At 41.2% G+C, this 18,705-nt stretch overlaps 1 protein-coding gene across 1 annotated transcript in view; it reads left to right on the forward strand.

The window, feature by feature from the left end:
* Positions 1-18,705, forward strand: part of DLGAP1 (DLG associated protein 1) — a 397,584-nt gene that overhangs the window by 297,314 nt on the left and 81,565 nt on the right. The window contains exons 6-7 of the mRNA XM_030970064.1: positions 8,736-8,913; positions 11,715-11,955. Of these exons, the coding sequence (XP_030825924.1) occupies positions 8,736-8,913; positions 11,715-11,955 (419 nt within the window). The remainder of the gene's footprint in view (positions 1-8,735; positions 8,914-11,714; positions 11,956-18,705) is intronic.

Consider the following 18,705-nt stretch of genomic DNA (forward strand, 5'->3'; position numbering starts at 1 on the left):
TGGTAAGAGGGCATACATGATCTTTCAAAATGACCCCATCAAGAGGGAACAGGAGAGAAAATCCGTGGTCACCACCAGCACATATTATACTCACAGCATTTGGTGGGTAGCATGCTTTGCCTTGTGTTGAATCTTGCTGCCTCCAATTTTCATTTGGACATAGGGCTGTTACTTAGAGAAGTAGAAGGTGAGCTCACGCCCTTAGCTGAGTTGGATTTGGGATTATTCCCTTCTCCATGGCAGAGTTACTAGCCTGCTCTCCTCATTGCTTTAAAATGTGCTTGCTTTTTAGTTTCTCCAGTAGTTTGGCTTGTGTTGCACATCTGTACAGATGGTATTGAATCTGCTGCTTTTGCTTTTTTTTGTTTCTCTTTACTAGGTAGCCAAAAGTTTTGAAATGGCAGAATACTGAATAGGAAGTGAAAAATTGCTGCATATGTACAACACATTTTTTGGAAAATGCAGGTGGCTGTTTATGTATGTGAAGATTTTGGAGTAATGTTGTTGACTTGCAAAACTAAGATATTTCCCTAATCTCACTGGGAGCTGTTTATGCAGATCTAATCTGGATGTTTGAGAATGTCTTTCTGAAGGAGGTGACTCAAATGCAGATACATGACAGGGCTTTCAGACACATGGCCATGCAGTGTGTGGGTGATCACTGCCTGGTTTCAAGTCCAGGAGAACCTGTGGAGTTGAAGACACTGAAAGCTCAAAATGCATTGCAAGTTTTCAGGAAAAAAAAATTGCTCTTTAAATAAATACTGCAGTGACATTCACCAGAGCAAATACTTTCTTACTATTTACCTAGAAAAGAATTTATTTGTAGATAAATACTGCCCAATATTGTAACCTGGAGTAGCACAGGAGAGCCTCTCAGTTGCGGGAAGTCCGCCCAGAAGATGCCTTTTAGTGAGCTGGAGCTCCATCCTCCCACTCCCGAGAGCAAGCCAGAGCTCCTGCATAAATCCTGGTGCTAAGCAGGCAGAGCTGGTTGTGCTGCCAGCTCAGCACACAGCCAGGTGACATTCCTGAAAAGTAGCTGCTTTCCTCTTGTGGTTTGGCAGAGAGCTGTAACTCTTTGGTGTTCCCACTGGCAGAATTAATCAAACTCTTAACATATGAACGGGGGAGACCTGAAAATTTAGCTAAGCAGGTGAGGTCTGAGCTTGTGGTGATTTTACAAGAGCTGCAACAGGGAATACCTTTTTTATATTTTTAGGCCTTCAGTACCTAAAGGGAGGCTACAAGAGAGCTGGACTTTGTACCTAGGCATGTAGTGATAGGACCAGGGGGAATGCTTGAATTCCTAAAATAAGAACTTATCTGAGCAGACTGCAGATGACTTTTAAGTTTCACTAGTGAGGAGAGGTGGCACTGAAGTAACCAAGAATGGAAAGTGATGTGGAATCAGATAGATAAGCCTGGCCTTGATGAGGAGAACTAAAGGAGTGGCTTCTGCAGGAAGGAGGGTATAACTTTCGTGCTGGCAAAGAGTTCATCAAAGCAGAGGTGGAGGGTTTCATTCTCACCCCAGCAAGGTCCAAAGGGCTCCAGGCAAGGCTGTGAGTATGGCTGACCTGCTCAGGCCCTCAGGCAGTCTGCGTTCTCAGTCCATTATATCTGATGCAAGGCAAGATCTTTTCCAGCTTGCATAACTTTTCTCTGTGCTGAGCAGCACTGGTTCCTGGGATCACTAGTGCCCATTCAAAAGAGAGTTGAGCTGAAAAAGGCAAGAGATTTTGTCATGCATTTGGTCTAGGCTCAGACCTAGATCAAATTGTCTCCAGCAAGGACCTCCAAAAAACCCTTTGGACATGTAACGAGTAAGATTGGCAATGGGGGACATTAAGGCCTACAGCTTTCTTCAAAGGGTCTTCTGAGAGGAGAACTGTTCTTAAGCTGGCTGCTCTTGACAATGTTACATCTTACCCTGCTTCTGGTGACAAGATAGGGTGGATTTGTTTTCTAGTGTAAAAAGAAAATGGTTTTGCACAGAAGCAGCTTACCCTGGCATCACTGGATTGAGCTGGTTCATCTGGGTGGAACTATTTCTACCTTTCAGAATCTTTTTTCACTCTCTGGGATGGAAGAGTGCTCACAACTATTCCCACGCACACACACGCACATGGCAATCAGAACCAGCATGGAGACCAGATTTCTGATTAAAGAGAATTGTATAATGTCTGTCTTCATCATCTTCCATCTGCTTTTCTTGCCAACTCAGTTGCATATGTGCCACTTTCGTACTGTGCTCTATTCTTTCACTATGTCTAGAAAGCAAGGAGAAAATACAGTATGTCAAAGACAAGGGAAATGTTCCTTAAATACATTAGCCTGTGGTATTTTTTGATTGTACAAAGTACCTGAGAGGATCTTTGAGAGAAACTGGAAGATTTGTTTTAATGTATACATGAATTTTTATTCAATAGTCATCTTTGTTTGCTAATATTTTAATAACTAAAGATTGCTCATGAAATAAATTCATATAACCTCAATACCTCCACATCCCAAAAAGAGAAAAAGAACCCCAAAGCTTCTGTGTCCTTTGAGAGGAAAGCAGAATTGTAACAAAATCACAGAGTGGTCCTGTGATTGATTCTGAAGCTGGCAGTAGTCAGACATGGACGGTTTTAAAAGGGACTGGGCTTTTTAGAAACATTTTCTACCATAAAACATTGATCCAGCTCCTGCTGCCCTCAAACAAACAGACAGGACACCATTGCTCACTCAAAAACCGCACAACAGCTGGAGATGGGAGATGCATAACATCAGACTGTGAGGGCTTTTGGATTGTTTGGGGTTTTTTTCCTTTTTAAGTGCTTTTTCCATTTCCCAAGAGAATCTGAAAAATCAGACCGAGACAAATACACCATTCTGTAATTTCTGCCTCTTCTCAGCCTGGGTAAAACTCTGTGTCACAGGCATGTCCGTGCAGATTTGTGGTGTGTGTTGGCTGGTCCAAGCAGCAAGGAAAATTTCTGGTCTGGTAGTAGAAGCAAAAGGAAGAAATGCCATTTTTCTGTTGATGGCATTGTTTTGCCCTTCAGCAGATAAGTTTTTTCTGGATATCTCCAAGTTTTAGAATTTTCTTTCTCACACTTGACCCTTTAGCACGGTCTGAACTTAAAGAGAGGTTTTATTGGGATTTTTTTTTTTAGCTTCAAGGCAAGAACTCCCCATGAAGATGTTTGCTTGTTTATAAAAAAGAAAGGAAAAGGAAATCTTCAAACCCAGAAAAATCTGGAGTGGGGAGGGCAAATGATAAGTACTGTTTATGTGCTGCCCTTGTCTACATCAGTGACATGACGGCCCCCTGTTCACTGCACCAAAAAGCAGCAGAACACGGATGCCAACACAGAAAAATTACCCCAGCCTGGTTGACCCATGTCATGACCAGGATCAGACAGATGTACATCAGTAAATTGTTCTCTAAATCTTCCTCTCTGGTGTCCTTCTGTGTTCACCTTGTATCAGGCTGCACTGGATTATTCTACCTTCTAGCGACACTAAAATGCAAATAGAATTAAGCAGAGAAATGTATGTTGGATGTGCCCACCAGCCACACCAGAGGTGGGGCATTCAGCAGAGGATAATTTATCCCCATGGAACCAAGCTGTCAGTTGTATGCAGCAAAATTGAGATCTGGGATACTTAACAGTAGTAGTTGCTTTGAGATTTATTTTTTCTTGGTTTCATGTTGCATGTGGTGTATTTTTTTGAGGTCTTCCTCTTTGTTTGAAGGCAAATTTTAGCACTGATGGCTTACAGAAGCATTTGGGACATGTTCCTGGACTTTTACTTTACTCTGCTTTGTCATTTTCTTTTGGCAGAACACGATACCCATCTGGCACAACACTACTTTGTGCTATGATTCTGACTGCTGAACTTGGAGAAGACAATACAGTCTCAGGACTACATTTTATTATATTGTGTCTGGCCTAAAGGGAAAAAATAGCAGTCATCACAGGGCTTGGTTTTCCCTTTCTTCATTCAGAAATGAAATGTGATAAATGAAAGTGCTTTTTATAACGAGCACGTATATGACAGAGTGCATTGTGCATTCCTAAATTAAAAGGAAATATTTGAAACTAAAACTGCCTGCTTATGTAAATCCCTGTTGTCTATCTTCTCTCTGTCATTTGAAAGACATTTTCAAGGCATATTTTCAAGAATATATTCAAAGTTATTTCACTGTTAATTGCTAACACTGCATTTTGAGCCCTTTGATATAGAATCACAGAATCATAGAGTGTTAAGGGCTTGGAATGGACCTTAAAGATCATCTAGCCCCCTCCCCCACTGCCATGGGCAGGGACACCTCCCACTAGACTAGGTTGTTCAAGGCCTTATCCAAATTGGTTTTGAAGACTGCCATGGTTGGGGCATTCACAACATCCCAGGGCAACCTGTTCCAATGTGTAACCATCCTCACAGTAAATAATTTCTTCCTAATATCTAATTTTTCCTTTGTTCCGTTTGTAGATTTTACTCCTTGTCCTTTCACTACAATTCCTGATGAAGGGTCCCTCTCCAGCTTCCCTGTAGCCTCCAGAGCAAAGCAACTGAGTCTAGCTCCTCTCACAAATGCCTATACCAACCAACTCCTTACTCTGTAAATAATCAATGAGGGACCAGAATGTGTTTTCATCTGAATTAAATCATGTAATCATGTTAATATCGTGTAAATACAAGCACATCTGTAGCAGTGAGTTAAAAATATTTCTTACCATGCATGCTGGAACAGTGTGATTGGATGTGTGTGTTTTAAATACTTTCTTTTCTCTATTTGAATGAAAACAGGAGAATAGGCTTCAGTGCGTTGGAAATGTACAGAGCAGAAATCTCAGCGCAGTATGCAAAGATTTCCTTTATACACCTATATGATCTTCTGGTTCAGATGCTTCACTAGAACATGTTTTCTGATTAAATGAGCATTCTCCTCCTCTCAGAGCTTCTCATGGAATTTCTGTAGCATTTTGGCCTCATTGGCAGGGTACCTTGATCTCCTCTGATGCACAGTGTGGATCAGAGTCACTTGCCTTCCTCTACCCAGGGGAGTATTTATATATCTGCTGGGACTCAGCAGATTCCATTTCCACCCACTTCAGCTCAGGGCTGGCTCCTTCTCTTGCAAATCCCCTCGTGAAACCCAAAATGGCAATCAGCAGTGCAGCAACAACACAGAGCCCTCATATCTCCTTCTGGTGCCTCTTGCTGTGGTTTTGGGGAAGCACATCCAGTAGTGCTGTGCCTCCCACCCTGTGTGGTATCAGTGTGATGTTGTTGTGGCTGTGCTCCCATCCTCTGGGGTGAGGCCTGGGGCAAGGGCAGCAGTGTGGGGAAAAAGCATGGTGCAGCCAGTGTGAGGACCTGCCACTTGTGAGTGCAGCACAGAAATGATGGAACATGCTTGAGGAGCTTGTTTGAGAACCTAAATAATTCATATCCCACTTCTGCCAATTAATACATCCAATGCAGTGAGTGGAGCCAAAAGAGCATTTTGTATTGGCCAAAGAGCTGTCCCAAAGTCTCAGTCCTTGACATGTTGTACTTATTGTGGAAATTACAATGGCAAAAAGAGAAATTTAGGTAATGCGGGATAAATAAGAGACGGGCTTGAACCCTCAAGGAAGAAAAAGGAATTTTCATTTCCATGTTACTGGTAATAGTAACTCCAAGAAAATTAACTATACATTCAGATCTTGCACATCATACATAGTCAGATTTATTCCTAAGTGGCATATTATCAAAATTTCCAGTGGCATTTCAGCTGTTCATTAAACTTTACTGTAGGACATAGTGACGATTTATTACACAGCTATAAAAGCAGCAGTAATCATAATAAATGCAAGCTTTCAATGTTTCTTTTTCTAGGTTTAAATCCCTTTTATTCTCCTTTTTTCCCCTACCACTACATCTAATGAAACAGAGATTGTAGCAATCAGTAAGTAAGGACCCACTTCCTTCAACAGCAGCCAATTACCTCCTCTGGTCTATACAGGAGAGGGAGATGTGCACAGATTAAGATAAGTAGCCCCCTGTAAAATACAGTTCTGGATTTGTGTCAAACTAGCCAGTTGCATAGTGAGAAACAAAATTAAAAAAAAAAAAGGCAGCTGTGCTGAGGACCCACATCTGAAAAAAAAAAAGGGAACAACCAGTTTTATGAGGAATTCCTTTGTTTCAAGCAGAGTTGGGAAAATAATATGCAACACTAATGCATACAGAAAATTCATTTCTATACTCTTTGTGGTGGCTTTCCATGCCACTTCCATGAGTATCTTACATGATCTTTACTCTGGCTGCCGCAGCAAAACCTTTGTGCTGTGGATACTTGCTTTATTGGTTCCACTCTTTAAAGGGCACGTGCCTCAGCAACTGCAGACTTCTGTCTGGCAATATCTGTGCATTGAATCTTGTGATGTGCTGCAGTCTTCTTGCAAGCTCAGCTAATCAGAGGGCAGCAACAAGCCCCAGGTGACGTATTTGACTAACTGGCAGCTAATCAAGCTGATTTGAATTTTGCATGTCACATATTGGCAGCAAACTGTTCACATCATAATCATAAAATACATTTTGAACCAATCTAGGAAATGCATTTCAGGCGACACTGATCAGTTTGCAGATCTGCAGCATGGTGAAGTAGCTCACGTGCATCAGAAAAGTTATGTCTGCTGAATTATTCATTCATTTTTTTAAATTCAATAACAGGCAATAATTTTTATTCCAATAATTACATGGTCAGTGTTAGTTACCAAAATGCAGTAAACAAATGTAACCATTAGTAACAGTTGACTTTTCACCACTTTTTCTGCCTTTTTTTGCGTTGTTTGGAGCACCACTTATTCTGATGTCTAAAGAGGTTTTGTCATGTGGAATCAAGTGGTGTAAGGAATCAAAGAGTATGGAAATGGCTGTTGTATTACACTGTATGCACAGTGAAAATGGCAAGCAAAGGCTTTCTCTTCATCCTGTGACAGGAGAATCGGGTAATTAGCAGGTTTACGTATTTTTATTAAGAAATAATTAGCAGCCAAAGAATATGGTATTGTAGAGATGGCCTAAGTTTTATTACAGTATTGCATGATTCAGAAATAGACCCAGTTTCTGAACTACTTAGGTGAGTGATTACACAATGGAATTGTCCTCCCAAAACGCATTGACAATTACCAGAATTGTGCATGCCACTGGGAAATTGCTGATACTAATTACCATCATTAGATACTTGAATACAAAATATCTGCAAATACTTCAGGAATTAGACATAAAATGGATTCTCTTCTTTCAGGTCAGCTGTGCATGTATTTCTAAAGACTAGGAGACAAAGATTAAGCCTGCAATTAGGTTACAGATTATTTTTTCATATACCTGTGAACATGTCTATGAGATTTACATTTTAAAATGGAAAATTTAGTTAATATTTTACTTCGTTTGCTTTGTGATACATGAAGAATATTTAAAATTCAAAAAATACATCGAAGACTCGCCCTTTTGATACTTTATTAATTGATGAGTTCTTTCAAAAGACATATCCCCCAGATTAATTGTATTTCATACCAGTGTATTTCACTCACTTTTTGGGACTCATATCTTTGTAGGATGCCTCAGGTTGTGAAGACAGAATTTAGCCAGCACATTCAGAGGATAAAGCATCTCACAGGTGGAGGATTGTTCTAGCTGAGTCTTAGCACATAGAGCAAGAAAATAGCAGAAGTACAAATTCCCTGGGGAATGCAGGGAGGGTTTTTTGTTTGGTTTTGATTCCTTGTACATCTCACCTGTCACTTGTATTGAAAAACTAGGCAAAGTTATCACTTCAGAAATACGACTGTGACTTTTAAACTTCTAATTTGACGTAGTTATGTAAAGCTACTTCCGTAGCATGCATTTTGTGTTGTGGCATGTTAAGTTGTGGCTTAAGCCAGGTCTAAAATAAAATTTAAAGCATATCAAACCTTATCAGGTGGCCTATGGTGTTGGAGTGATTTCCCAGGTTAAGGCATGCTATGAGTGCATTCTGCATGGTTTATATGATCTGCCCTGTTGGCCCATACACCCTTGAAAGCCCCATGAGAAACAGTCCTGTTTCATGAGTACATACATGAGAACATGTCAGATCATGTCACCAGCAGCCTTTCGAGATGTGGATGTTCATTTAATAAATTTAGAATCATGCAGCTGATCAAACTATCAGGCCTCTTCCTTCTTTACCTGCTACCCCAGCTGGTTTTGATGGTTGTTGCATTCATCTCTGTAAGGCCACAGGGTTTTCTCTGCTGCTCATCTCAGTGGCTTCTCTTGCTCTTTTAAAATCAACTTGTGAAGTCATTTCAGTGTGGTCACTTCAAAAGTCCCACGTAGTGGGGGTGGGGGTGCTGGAGCTGGATGCTGTCATTGTCAGTACAGTGTAAAATTTTTCCATTCTGCTGGCAGTAAAGAAAATTAATGTGATTTTGCCATTATGATTAGACATGGTTTATGAAAAATGAAAAGAAAATCCTTTCCATCCTTTTCTCTTCCTTCCACCAAATAAAAGGGGGGCGTAATCCAAATAAAAGTACTGACATTGCCTTTATTTTATAAATATACAAGAACTGTGTCATTACTTGTTCAAGTCATGCTGTTCCAGTGAAAAACATCTGGTTATCCTCATTCCTGGTGAGGCCATTTGGATTTGATGGAGTCTCTTTTTCTTCCTTTCTTTTTCTTTTTTCCCCACCCAAAACTCCCAGGATATCCAGTGAGCACTCGCCAAAGCTCCAGATCCGGAGCCACAGTTACCTGAGGGCGGTGAGCGAAGTCTCCATCAACAGGAGCCTGGACAGCCTGGACCCTGCAGGGCTGCTGACCTCCCCCAAGTTCCGCTCCCGCAACGAGAGCTACATGAGAGCCATGAGCACCATCAGCCAGGTGGGTGACCTGCGCCTGGGGCAGCCTGGAGAGCCACTGTCACGCCGGACACTGTTTGCAATAAGAGAAACTGGATTTTGCTCACCAGCACTCTCATTGAACAGGGTTCTTAAGGATCTTGTGCTTAGCACCTCCAATCCAAAAATTTTTGAATGCCTCAAAAGAAAGTTTGTATGCTGAATGAGGTGCTAATTTAAAATTAGGCTGTTAATAGTTTGTATTCCACAATTTTAATAGAGATTTTATTTTATTTATGCTATTTTATGTATTCTTTACTTTGTGTACCTCCAAATGTTTCACCTAAATAGTACAAATATTACAGGATATGTATTATGTGAAAAAATATGTCTGTATTTTTGCCCTGAAATCCTGTAAGAGATCTTCATGCTCCTAAACAAGAAAAATGAAGTCCACTGTGACAGATTCAGTTTATGTGTTTTAATGTTATAAAATATTCTGTCCTTACATTCAGCATGCTTGTACAGTTGAGTTCAGAGGGAACAGATCTGAAAGAAGTGCAAAAGGGCCAGCACACCATGGGGCAGAAGGCCAGTAGTTCATCTGCTACATCCTCTAGCTCCTTGTTGTGATTTTTGGCTTGTTAGCTTAAGTGGATCATTTGGGTAAATCACTTGGATGAAGGAACATCCTTACACTAGTCCAGAAGTGCAGCAGGCAGGATTTGTGGTGCCAGATACTGATCCCTAATGACTGGCATACCAAGTCATCACCATGTCAAAAAAAGCATGTGACATAAGTGACACCAGGACTTCAGCTGTGGCCCTAACAAACACATCTGCTATTCAATATGGAGCTGTAGTTTCCCTTTCTGCAGTCTCCTATTTTTAGACACTTCAGAGTATTTACCTGTGGATTTTGAAGTGAGGCACTTTGCATAGGGCATGGACGATCACTGTATGAAATGATGGATGGGATGATCTAAAAGGAATGTCAGGATGTATCTAGGAGAAAACAGCACAGAAATTCAGGTCTTAGAGGCAACTACATGAACATTAGGTCAGGTTACTTGTTTAGCTGCACACCTACATACAAAGCTGTCAGCCAAGGAGTGGTTACATTTGCCAAGGTGAACAAGTTTTTTGGTTCAAAAATGCATTAATTCAGAGATATTTACACGAGGATTGGATATTCTCTGCTATAGTAAGATTATTCTTTTTGTTGTACTACCTACTACTCTTCCACGCTTTTTTAAATATTTTCCTTTGAAAAAAATATATTTTGCTCTCTGAGATTTTTCAGTTATATATACAAAGACTCCACAAAACATTTTTCTTGGTAACATTAATCCTGGAAGAGAATTTCTAATGGGGTTTTTTCTACCTTCCTAACATAGTCCTATCTTCTGCTAACTTGGTCTTGTACATGCTTGAAAACTAACAAAATCCTCAAGTGATGGTTTCCATCTGCATGGTTTCATACAGTGATAATTATTGTGCTTTAATGCCAAGCTTAGGGCTCAATGCTCAATTTAGAAACATGAGCATCCATTGATAATTAAGCCAAGGTAAATGGTTTCCAGATTCTTAGGACCTGTAAGAAGTTTTTGAATGTTCTTTAACCACCATGAGCACAAGTCTTTGTCACCACCTAGTGTCTGCTGCACAAAGGGTCTAAGGATTCCTTTGCATCTGCTCTCAGCCAGAAATTTAGTTCTACAGACGCTTTTCCCCAGCAGCAAAGCTGGTTCCCTTACCAACCTCCCCTTCCTGTGTTTGTTACCCTGCAGCTTTCCAGCCACTCAGGTTTTATCAGTGAGATTGCCTGTGGGTTGCATTGATAATGTACTGGGGTTAAGCTGACCCTTCTCGGTTTTTTTCCTCACCCCGCAATGAAAGTGTGATTTTTGTTTTACATGTAATGATCACAATGACCAAACATTCAACCTCTGCTGTGGGCCCTGGGTCACGTAAAACAGAAGCTGCTATGAGGGCTCCAGGCTCCCCAGCAGTTTCAGAAGAGCCAAGAGCCCAAACTCTGCCGAATCTTTGCCCAACACCTCTGTCGTCCCTTTTTATACATTGTTTTTTTCCCCTCACAATTGCTGCAATGGGATGTCCCATTTATTTTTCTTCATGTGCAAAGGGATCCTCTAACAGGTGCTGGCCATTGTGCCACTGTAGCTTGAGAGTGTTCTACTGACTTTACATGACATTTGCCGCTAATTTTTCTTTATCAGAAAGAATTCCTGGGTTAGGCTACCCTGCTCTCTGTCTGCCCTGCCTTATCTCTGTCCTTTGGCTGAAATAGTTTCTCCAAGCATAGGCTTTTTACAAGAACAGGCAGTCAGACTAAACAGCTATGTTTGCAAGCTACAGACTTAACTCAAAGATGTACATTTCACCTAAATTAAAATGGATTTCTACTCTGGAAAATTTCTACTCTGTCTCATTTCTCCCCCCTTTCCTAAAAATAAGTAAATTCTTTTACTTAATGAAATCCCTACGACAATAAGTGTCTCTTAATGCTTTACCATGTACTTTTGATAAGGAGGTTAACTCAGCTACTCGCTGTAGTATTCCCCAATTCCAAATTAGCAATATAAAGGATAACCCTAAACTTACTCCAACTAATATTAATAAAACTACAATGGGATGACACAACTTATTAAAGATCCCATTTGCAGTTGGTGACCATTACATCCCACCAGTGATGATCTGCATTTTGTTTTGTTCTTTGCAGAATTCTGGTTATTTCTTTTGTATCATGTTGGACAGTAATTAGGGCTTGTGTGGAATATCCACGCACGGGCTGCACTGACCCTGACGGGTGTCTGTCTGCAGGTGAGTGAGATGGAGGTGAACGGCCAGTTCGAGTCCGTCTGCGAGTCGGTGTTCAGCGAGCTGGAGTCCCAGGCCGTGGAAGCGCTGGACCTGCCCATGCCGGGCTGCTTCCGCATGAGGAGCCACAGCTACGTGCGGGCCATCGAGAAGGGCTGCTCCCAGGATGACGAGTGCATATCACTGCGCTCCTCGTCTCCCCCGCGCACCACCACCACCGTGAGGACCATCCAGAGCAGTACTGGTAAGTAACACAGAGGGAAATCCAGAGGGGGTGGGAAGGGAAGGTACTTCCAGTGCATTTCCATCAGATCAAGCTTTTCTCTGCCAGATGCCAAGCCCTTAATGGAGTCTTGTGTTTCACCAGGGAGCTGGACAGACTAATCAGCCTCAAACCACACACAGACCAAGGCTGATGCCTTTGATATGGTTCCTTCTGTGTCCAAGCTAATTTATTCTGAGCTAAAAGCACATAGAAGGGGAGTCCAAGGTCATGTCTCGTCTTGCTATCCTCCCCAAAAGAGCAATCACAATTTGGCAAGGCTGAGCAAAGAAGACACTCTGGGTTGGCAGTTCTGCTGGCTGTGACCAGCAGAGAAGGGTCCTTCTGATGAGGTCTTCTACAAAGTTGAAGTGATTTTATAAGTTACTGGATGTGGTTTTTACTGGCTTGAGGAGACTGTTCCAGCTCTCTAGGCCCCATCTAAGGTGTGAGAATGAAGAAAGAAGAAGCAGTCTGCAGGTCAAAGCATGCATGTTCACATTTTGCTGTTACATTCTTTCTGCAGTTCAAACTATTCAAGCCTTGCTAGAAGAAGAGGTTTCGGCGTAAACATGAGACTTCTAATCTTCCTTTTAATGTTTGAGGTTGCTTTTCTTTTGGAAATAACTATGATGAATGTCAGATTTTGTCACCAAAATTGTGCTTAAGGGGAAGAAAAACCAAGTAAAACCAAATTCCAAATCTGCCTCTCTCATTCAGGAAAGCAAGAGGCAGGAGCCATTACATGTGTGTGCTCTTCCCTGTGGCAGGATGAGAGAAAGCCTCTTTCTTTTGACTTCTGTGCAACCATTCCACTGTTTTACACAAGCTTCATTTACTATTCATATACTGTTCATATACTAATCATGTTCTTGACTAATATTGACTATTATACGTATTTCACTGTACCTGCTATCTCTTTTGCTGTATTTTTTCATTTCTGTTTTCTGCAAACTTTTGTCCTTCTGTGTGTTATCTCACAGGTGCAGTTGTTTATTCCTTGTAAGTCTTTTTTAAAGCTGCTTGTCAATTGTTCTATGTCATCAAAGAACACTTTAAATCCTTTTACCAAAAATGTTCAGCTAAATTAAAGATTTTTCTAAAAGTAGCAAGTTTAAGTACTGTTGGAAATATACTGGCAGTACATCACAAACATCAAAGCATTTTTAACAAATGCTGCAGAGAACTTCTCATCTAAATCACTAAAGAAATAGTATTCACATGACAGCGTTTCTGCTATAGAAATAGCCCTTGTGAGCGCACAGGGTTTGCACCAAACCACAAAGACAGGATTTGCATAAGGTGTGTGCTACTTCATTGTGTGGTATTAGTTTGTGTCAAACATATTCTGAGGCAAAAGCTGAAGGATGGGAGTTTTCAGGGATTTTTCAGTGTGCACTCATCTTTGTTAAATCAGCTTGGGTTGATCCCAAAGAGGGTTTTCTATTCTGTGAGAATGGCTTTGGTAACACTTTTCCTTTATAAAAATAACTGTGATCATAAATACAGAAGAGAATAACTATTTTTCATTATCTCCATGTAAGAGGTTGTTTCTGTCACTTAGGAAAATGATGCCTGTGTCTGGGGATGATGGTGTATAAATGGAGAAGGTTGGCTGTGTGTGCCAGCCAAAAATGCTGGAAAACATGAAAGAGGAAAATCTGTACTGTAAGCTATCTCTTGTTTATGGTCCCTTTTATGTAGTGAAACCATAGAGACCTGATCTCTTCTCTGGGTAGCTGGCTTTATTTAAAAAAATCATATGAACAAAACTGTGATATTGAAAAACATAATCCAGTGAGTATGTCTTGACTTATTGCTTCTGTAGTCAGGGTGTTAAAAGCAGAGAGGAATGATTTGCAGCGCTCTCTTTGGACATACATACAAGCATTTAAAGATTGCTGTAGATGCCTGTTTTCTGCTGTGGGAATTTTACTGAGTTATCTTTTTAATTTTCTAATTCTTGGGCTCCAAGGGCCCATCCCTTCCACTGGTAGCATTTCAGACAACTTCTCTTTTAGTATCTGTCTTCCATACCGCTGTCTGCTTAATGGGTATTTAGAATTGAATTAATTATAATCAAAAGTATCTATATTGACTACCTTGGTGTTGCCTGTGCCTGGCTCACAGAAGAGAAATATGAAAGGCAATGTTGATGGTTTCTATTCATATCTGCTTCAGTAAAATGGGAAATGGAAAAAACAACTAGGCAGACATGGTGAAAGGAGAACAGTATCTCAGGTTTATCTCCCCACTGAGGTGATGTTGCAAATATTTTTGTGAAGACACAGGAGCAGTTATGATCTTAAAATGGTTTTAACATCCCCAAATCAGAGAACAGTCCTCCTACCCCTAAAGCATCTCTGCCTGTTCAACCAAGAAAGATTCCTTTCATCAACATTAGCGATACCCTCAAGAACATTTCTTTTAATTCACTAATACCAAAGCTGTGATCATGCACTGATATTGAGAATCTCTTTGCCAGCTGAAAGTCCAGGGAAATGCCAGCTTGATGGTGGAAAAGACAGGAGAGTTGTCAGTTTACTGGATTCAAAATTGTTCCAGGTTTCCAGGGCATCTGGATAAAGCAAGAGCTATGGACAAAAATCACACTTTGCCTTTTAGCCTTTACTTCTTGGGTGGCAGCCTCAGGTTCTCATTTCCTTTTGCCACGCAGTGTTGGCAGTTTAGTTCTGCAATCAGGAGTTGCATCTCTAGCTCAGTTCCTGAGGATGTGCCCAGTCTGACTACAAATCTGTGCACCAACTATGGCACAGAGCTCAGCTAAGGGTGGCTGCCCGCCTGGTGGCCTCTGCAGCCTGCACTGACCTTAGTGCTGCTGCGGGGACACTGAGGGGTGGCTGCAGCCCAATGAAACTGAGCCCAAGGGTAAAAATGGAGGTGGAGGCACAAACCTGATGTCACCAAAGGGGTAAAATGTTACACTATGAGTGAGGAGGAAAATCCTAACCTCACCAAAGTCTGCCACCTAAGTTCCTCCTAATGTCCAACCTAAACCTTCCTGGGCACAGCTTAGTCCTAAGTCCTCTCATGCTGTCACAGTTTGCCTGGGAGAATAGGTCAATCCCCATGTGTGGGTCAACACATACAGATAACAATGGCAACCACCAAACCACAGCTGAAATGCAAAGAGTAGAGTTATTTCATTACCTCACCCACAAGGCTGGGCAGCAGAGACCCACTGGGACATGGGCTCTGTTGGGCTTAGTTCATCCTAGTGAAAAGGCACAGGCTCCATTAGGCTCAGTTCATCCTAGCACACAGGGGCAAGCACTGCCTGCCCCAGGCATCAAACGGCCTTGCACATGTGCAATTTATCACAAGGCTGTGTTTTTATGATATTTCACTTCCAGCAGAAGGCTCAAGCATGTCTGTGAATGTGTTGTCTCTACACAGGAATTCTACTTCTCAAAACCAGCAGAGGATGAACAACACTGGGCATAATAAATGGACACTCATTCCCACTCCGACATTCTTAGCATTCCCAGCTGCAAGGTCACTTTGAGCAAAAACTAGTCCCTCCTTGACAAATCTTCCAGTTTTAACCCTTCCTCCCAACACCCCACCTGGCTACAAATTCCCTTTATCCTTGCTTTTAAATGAAGGGTTTTGGAATGAGGAAGAGAAAATGCAATCTTGGCATTTTATATGGAATTATAAATCACACTCAGAATCACTGGGTTGGAAGAGATCTTTAAGATCATCAAGTCCAACCCAGTCCTAAAACCTCAATTAGACCATGGCACAGAGTGCCACATCCAGTCATAAACATATCCAGTATGGTGACTCCACCACCTCCCCAGGCAGACCATTCCAGCATTTTATCACCCTTTCTGTAAAAAACTTTTTCCTAATATCCAACCTATAATTCCCTTGGCGCAGCTTGAGACTGTGTCCTCTGGTTCTGTCAGTTGCTGCCTGGAGAAAGAGACCAACCCCCACCTGACTACAGCCACCTTTCAGGCAGTTGTAGACAGTGATAAGGTCACATCTGAGTCTCCTTTTCCCCAGGCTAAACACCCCCAGCTCCCTCAGTCGTTCCTCACAGGGCTTGTGTTCCAAGCCCCTCACCAGCCTCGTTGCCTCCTCTGGATGCCCTCAGGAGTTCTATGTAGTAAGCTCTATGTCACAACTGTGTCATGCCTTGAAAGCTAATCAGCTGAAAAGCTCTGTTCACCCTCATATTTGCTCTATCAGTATCAGAGGTGCCCATGGAGGCGTCCTGACTGGGGCCATCCCTGGGAGCAGTGCTGTGCAGGCAGGGAGACAGAGCAGCCCTGAAGTGCTGACATATGTTATACACCATAGGCTGCACTAAAAATTAACATCCAGGTCATTTGAGCTCTTCAAAGGAGTTTAATGAGCTGTGAGTTATTACATGATTTGATCCCAGGTTATTTGCAGATGCAACTGTTGTAGCTGAAGCACTTCAGCCAACAAATCCAGTCACTAAATAAGTAACCTTTTAGCAATTTTAAGTCCGTGAATCATTTCAATGAGCTTGAGGAATGCAGTAATTAAGAAACAATTAAAGTAGTCTAAAGAACACCTTTCTCCCACATTTTTTGTGTCTATGTTTCTAAACTTTCCCAATGTAGCCGTGCATGTTGCTTTGCTGTAAACAAACCTTATGACATTGTGAGGACTCAGGCATGGGCACACATGCATATAAATATATAATATAGTATAATGTACAAATATGTAATGACATCTCTCTAACAGAGCTCAAGTTGTAACATCAGGAAAAACTCTGCACTAGATTGCAATTCAGGTCCTATCCTCTGTAGAATTAGACGAAGAGAAATATCAGAGTTATCTGCAGCAATGCCATCTGGTGATTCTCAGTAATATTACACTTCTGCTTAAAAGCAGAATAAATAAAAATCCCAAGGAAATTGTGCTGTGTAGCCAGCAGGTTAGAGAAGGACAGAGAGTTACCACAGCTAATTGCAGTCTTTCAGCTGAGCAAACCATTTTCCTTCCATTCACTGGAATATCTGATCAAGACAAGTCAGGTATTTTGTGGAAAATCTCTAAGGGGCTGCCTAGCCAATTAAAAAAAAAAAACCATATAAAATGCAAGTAAGTCTAAAACCTGACTTGTGCCCAGCAGAATTCAAAAGTAAAATCAAATCCTGTGGATAAGGAAGCTGTAACTGAGTGTGTGCCAGATGCAAGTACTTTGGATTCTCAGAGCTGTCCTTTCAGAGGCTGCTCTGTTCAAAAGGAAACAACAAATTAGGATTTCACATGTGATTTCCAGTTGAAGCTAAGGTTGGTTTCTGGATCTGTACCAAAATTAGGATATTTCCCCAGAAGGTCTGAAGAAATATAGCTACGTTAAGGCCTTCAGGCAGATGTTGAAACTTAAAATAAATCTGAGGATTGTAGAAAACTGTTTGACAAAGAATTTACATGGTCCATTTCCTCTCTTTCCTTGAGTAATCTTAAAATGTGTTCTGCCTTTGGATCTGCTATCAAATTGCTTAAATCAGCACTTTAAAATGTTTTCCTCTGCTAATGAGGATCTGACCTTGGAGGAGAACATTATTTCCAATTTCAGAGGTGTCTGACTGTAGCCAGTACGAGTTTCATCTCTTCTATCCTAGTAGTCAACTTGATGAATGTTAAGCTCCACATCACACCAAAACCCACCATTTTTATGAAGCCAGTGAAGGTTTTTAATGAGAAATTCAGAAAGGGTGAGAAAAGGACTTTATTTTGTAGGGCATGGCCTAATTTTTTTTTCCACATTTGAAAACATCATTTGGAGGAGTTTACAGCAGTCTCCAAAGTTATAAATATGTTTCAAATACAGGGAATGAAAAAACAGTATTGCCCTTTGGTATTCCATCTTTGCTTACTATTCTTACTCTTTATTTGCTTGATATGCTTCTAAACATTTGGCTAAGGCTCATAGTGAGGTAAGAATGTGAGAAAGACCTTAATTATTCGAAACCGCGAGCTTAACATGTCTTGAAAGAATATGTTCTCTCACTTTGTGAACACCTCCAGAAACACAGAACAACTCTATTTTGTTGAGACAGCACTTGTTTGGTTGACTTCTCTGGCTGTCCAAACAACTTGGACATCTCCAAGGCTGAAAAAGGGGTGACTCTGCCATTGGCCAACTCTGCCAGTGTCTGTATGTCTCTCATGCTGGGGAGTGCCACACTGGGCACACACTTGAGATGTGGCCTCACCAGGACTACACTTCTCCCAAACCTCCAGCTGTGCTTTGGCAAAGCCTGGCATGCTGACAGCAGTCCTCAGTGCAAGGTTACACTGCTGTGTGTTGCTCAGCCTGCTGCTCTGTAAGACACGGGTGGCCTATTGAGATGCTGGGAGTAAGATGGCCATCAGACCTGTGAGCTGATAGTCTCAAATGACATGGGAAAAAGCATGATTTTTAGAGGAGAAGAACTTTAACAGAAATCCCTATTTTTCTATGCAAAGAACTAATAAGTGTATTTCTTATCAAGCGGAGCACAAATAAAGAGGACACAGGGATTAGTTACTTAAAATATAATGTGTCATTATTTGTTAATCTTGCATTAATTTTGATACAGATACGAAAAATTTTGTGGAAGCCCTCTGCATATATTTGTATGGTATGTGCTTAAATTCATTTCCATTAATCTGTTTTTTTTTATTATACTGCACACACAAAAAGTGATAACCTTTTCAGATGTTCAGATTTACACAGCTCTC

The sequence above is a fragment of the Camarhynchus parvulus genome, chromosome 2 (genome assembly GCF_901933205.1).
Source record: "Camarhynchus parvulus chromosome 2, STF_HiC, whole genome shotgun sequence".
Lineage (NCBI taxonomy): Eukaryota > Metazoa > Chordata > Aves > Passeriformes > Thraupidae > Camarhynchus > Camarhynchus parvulus.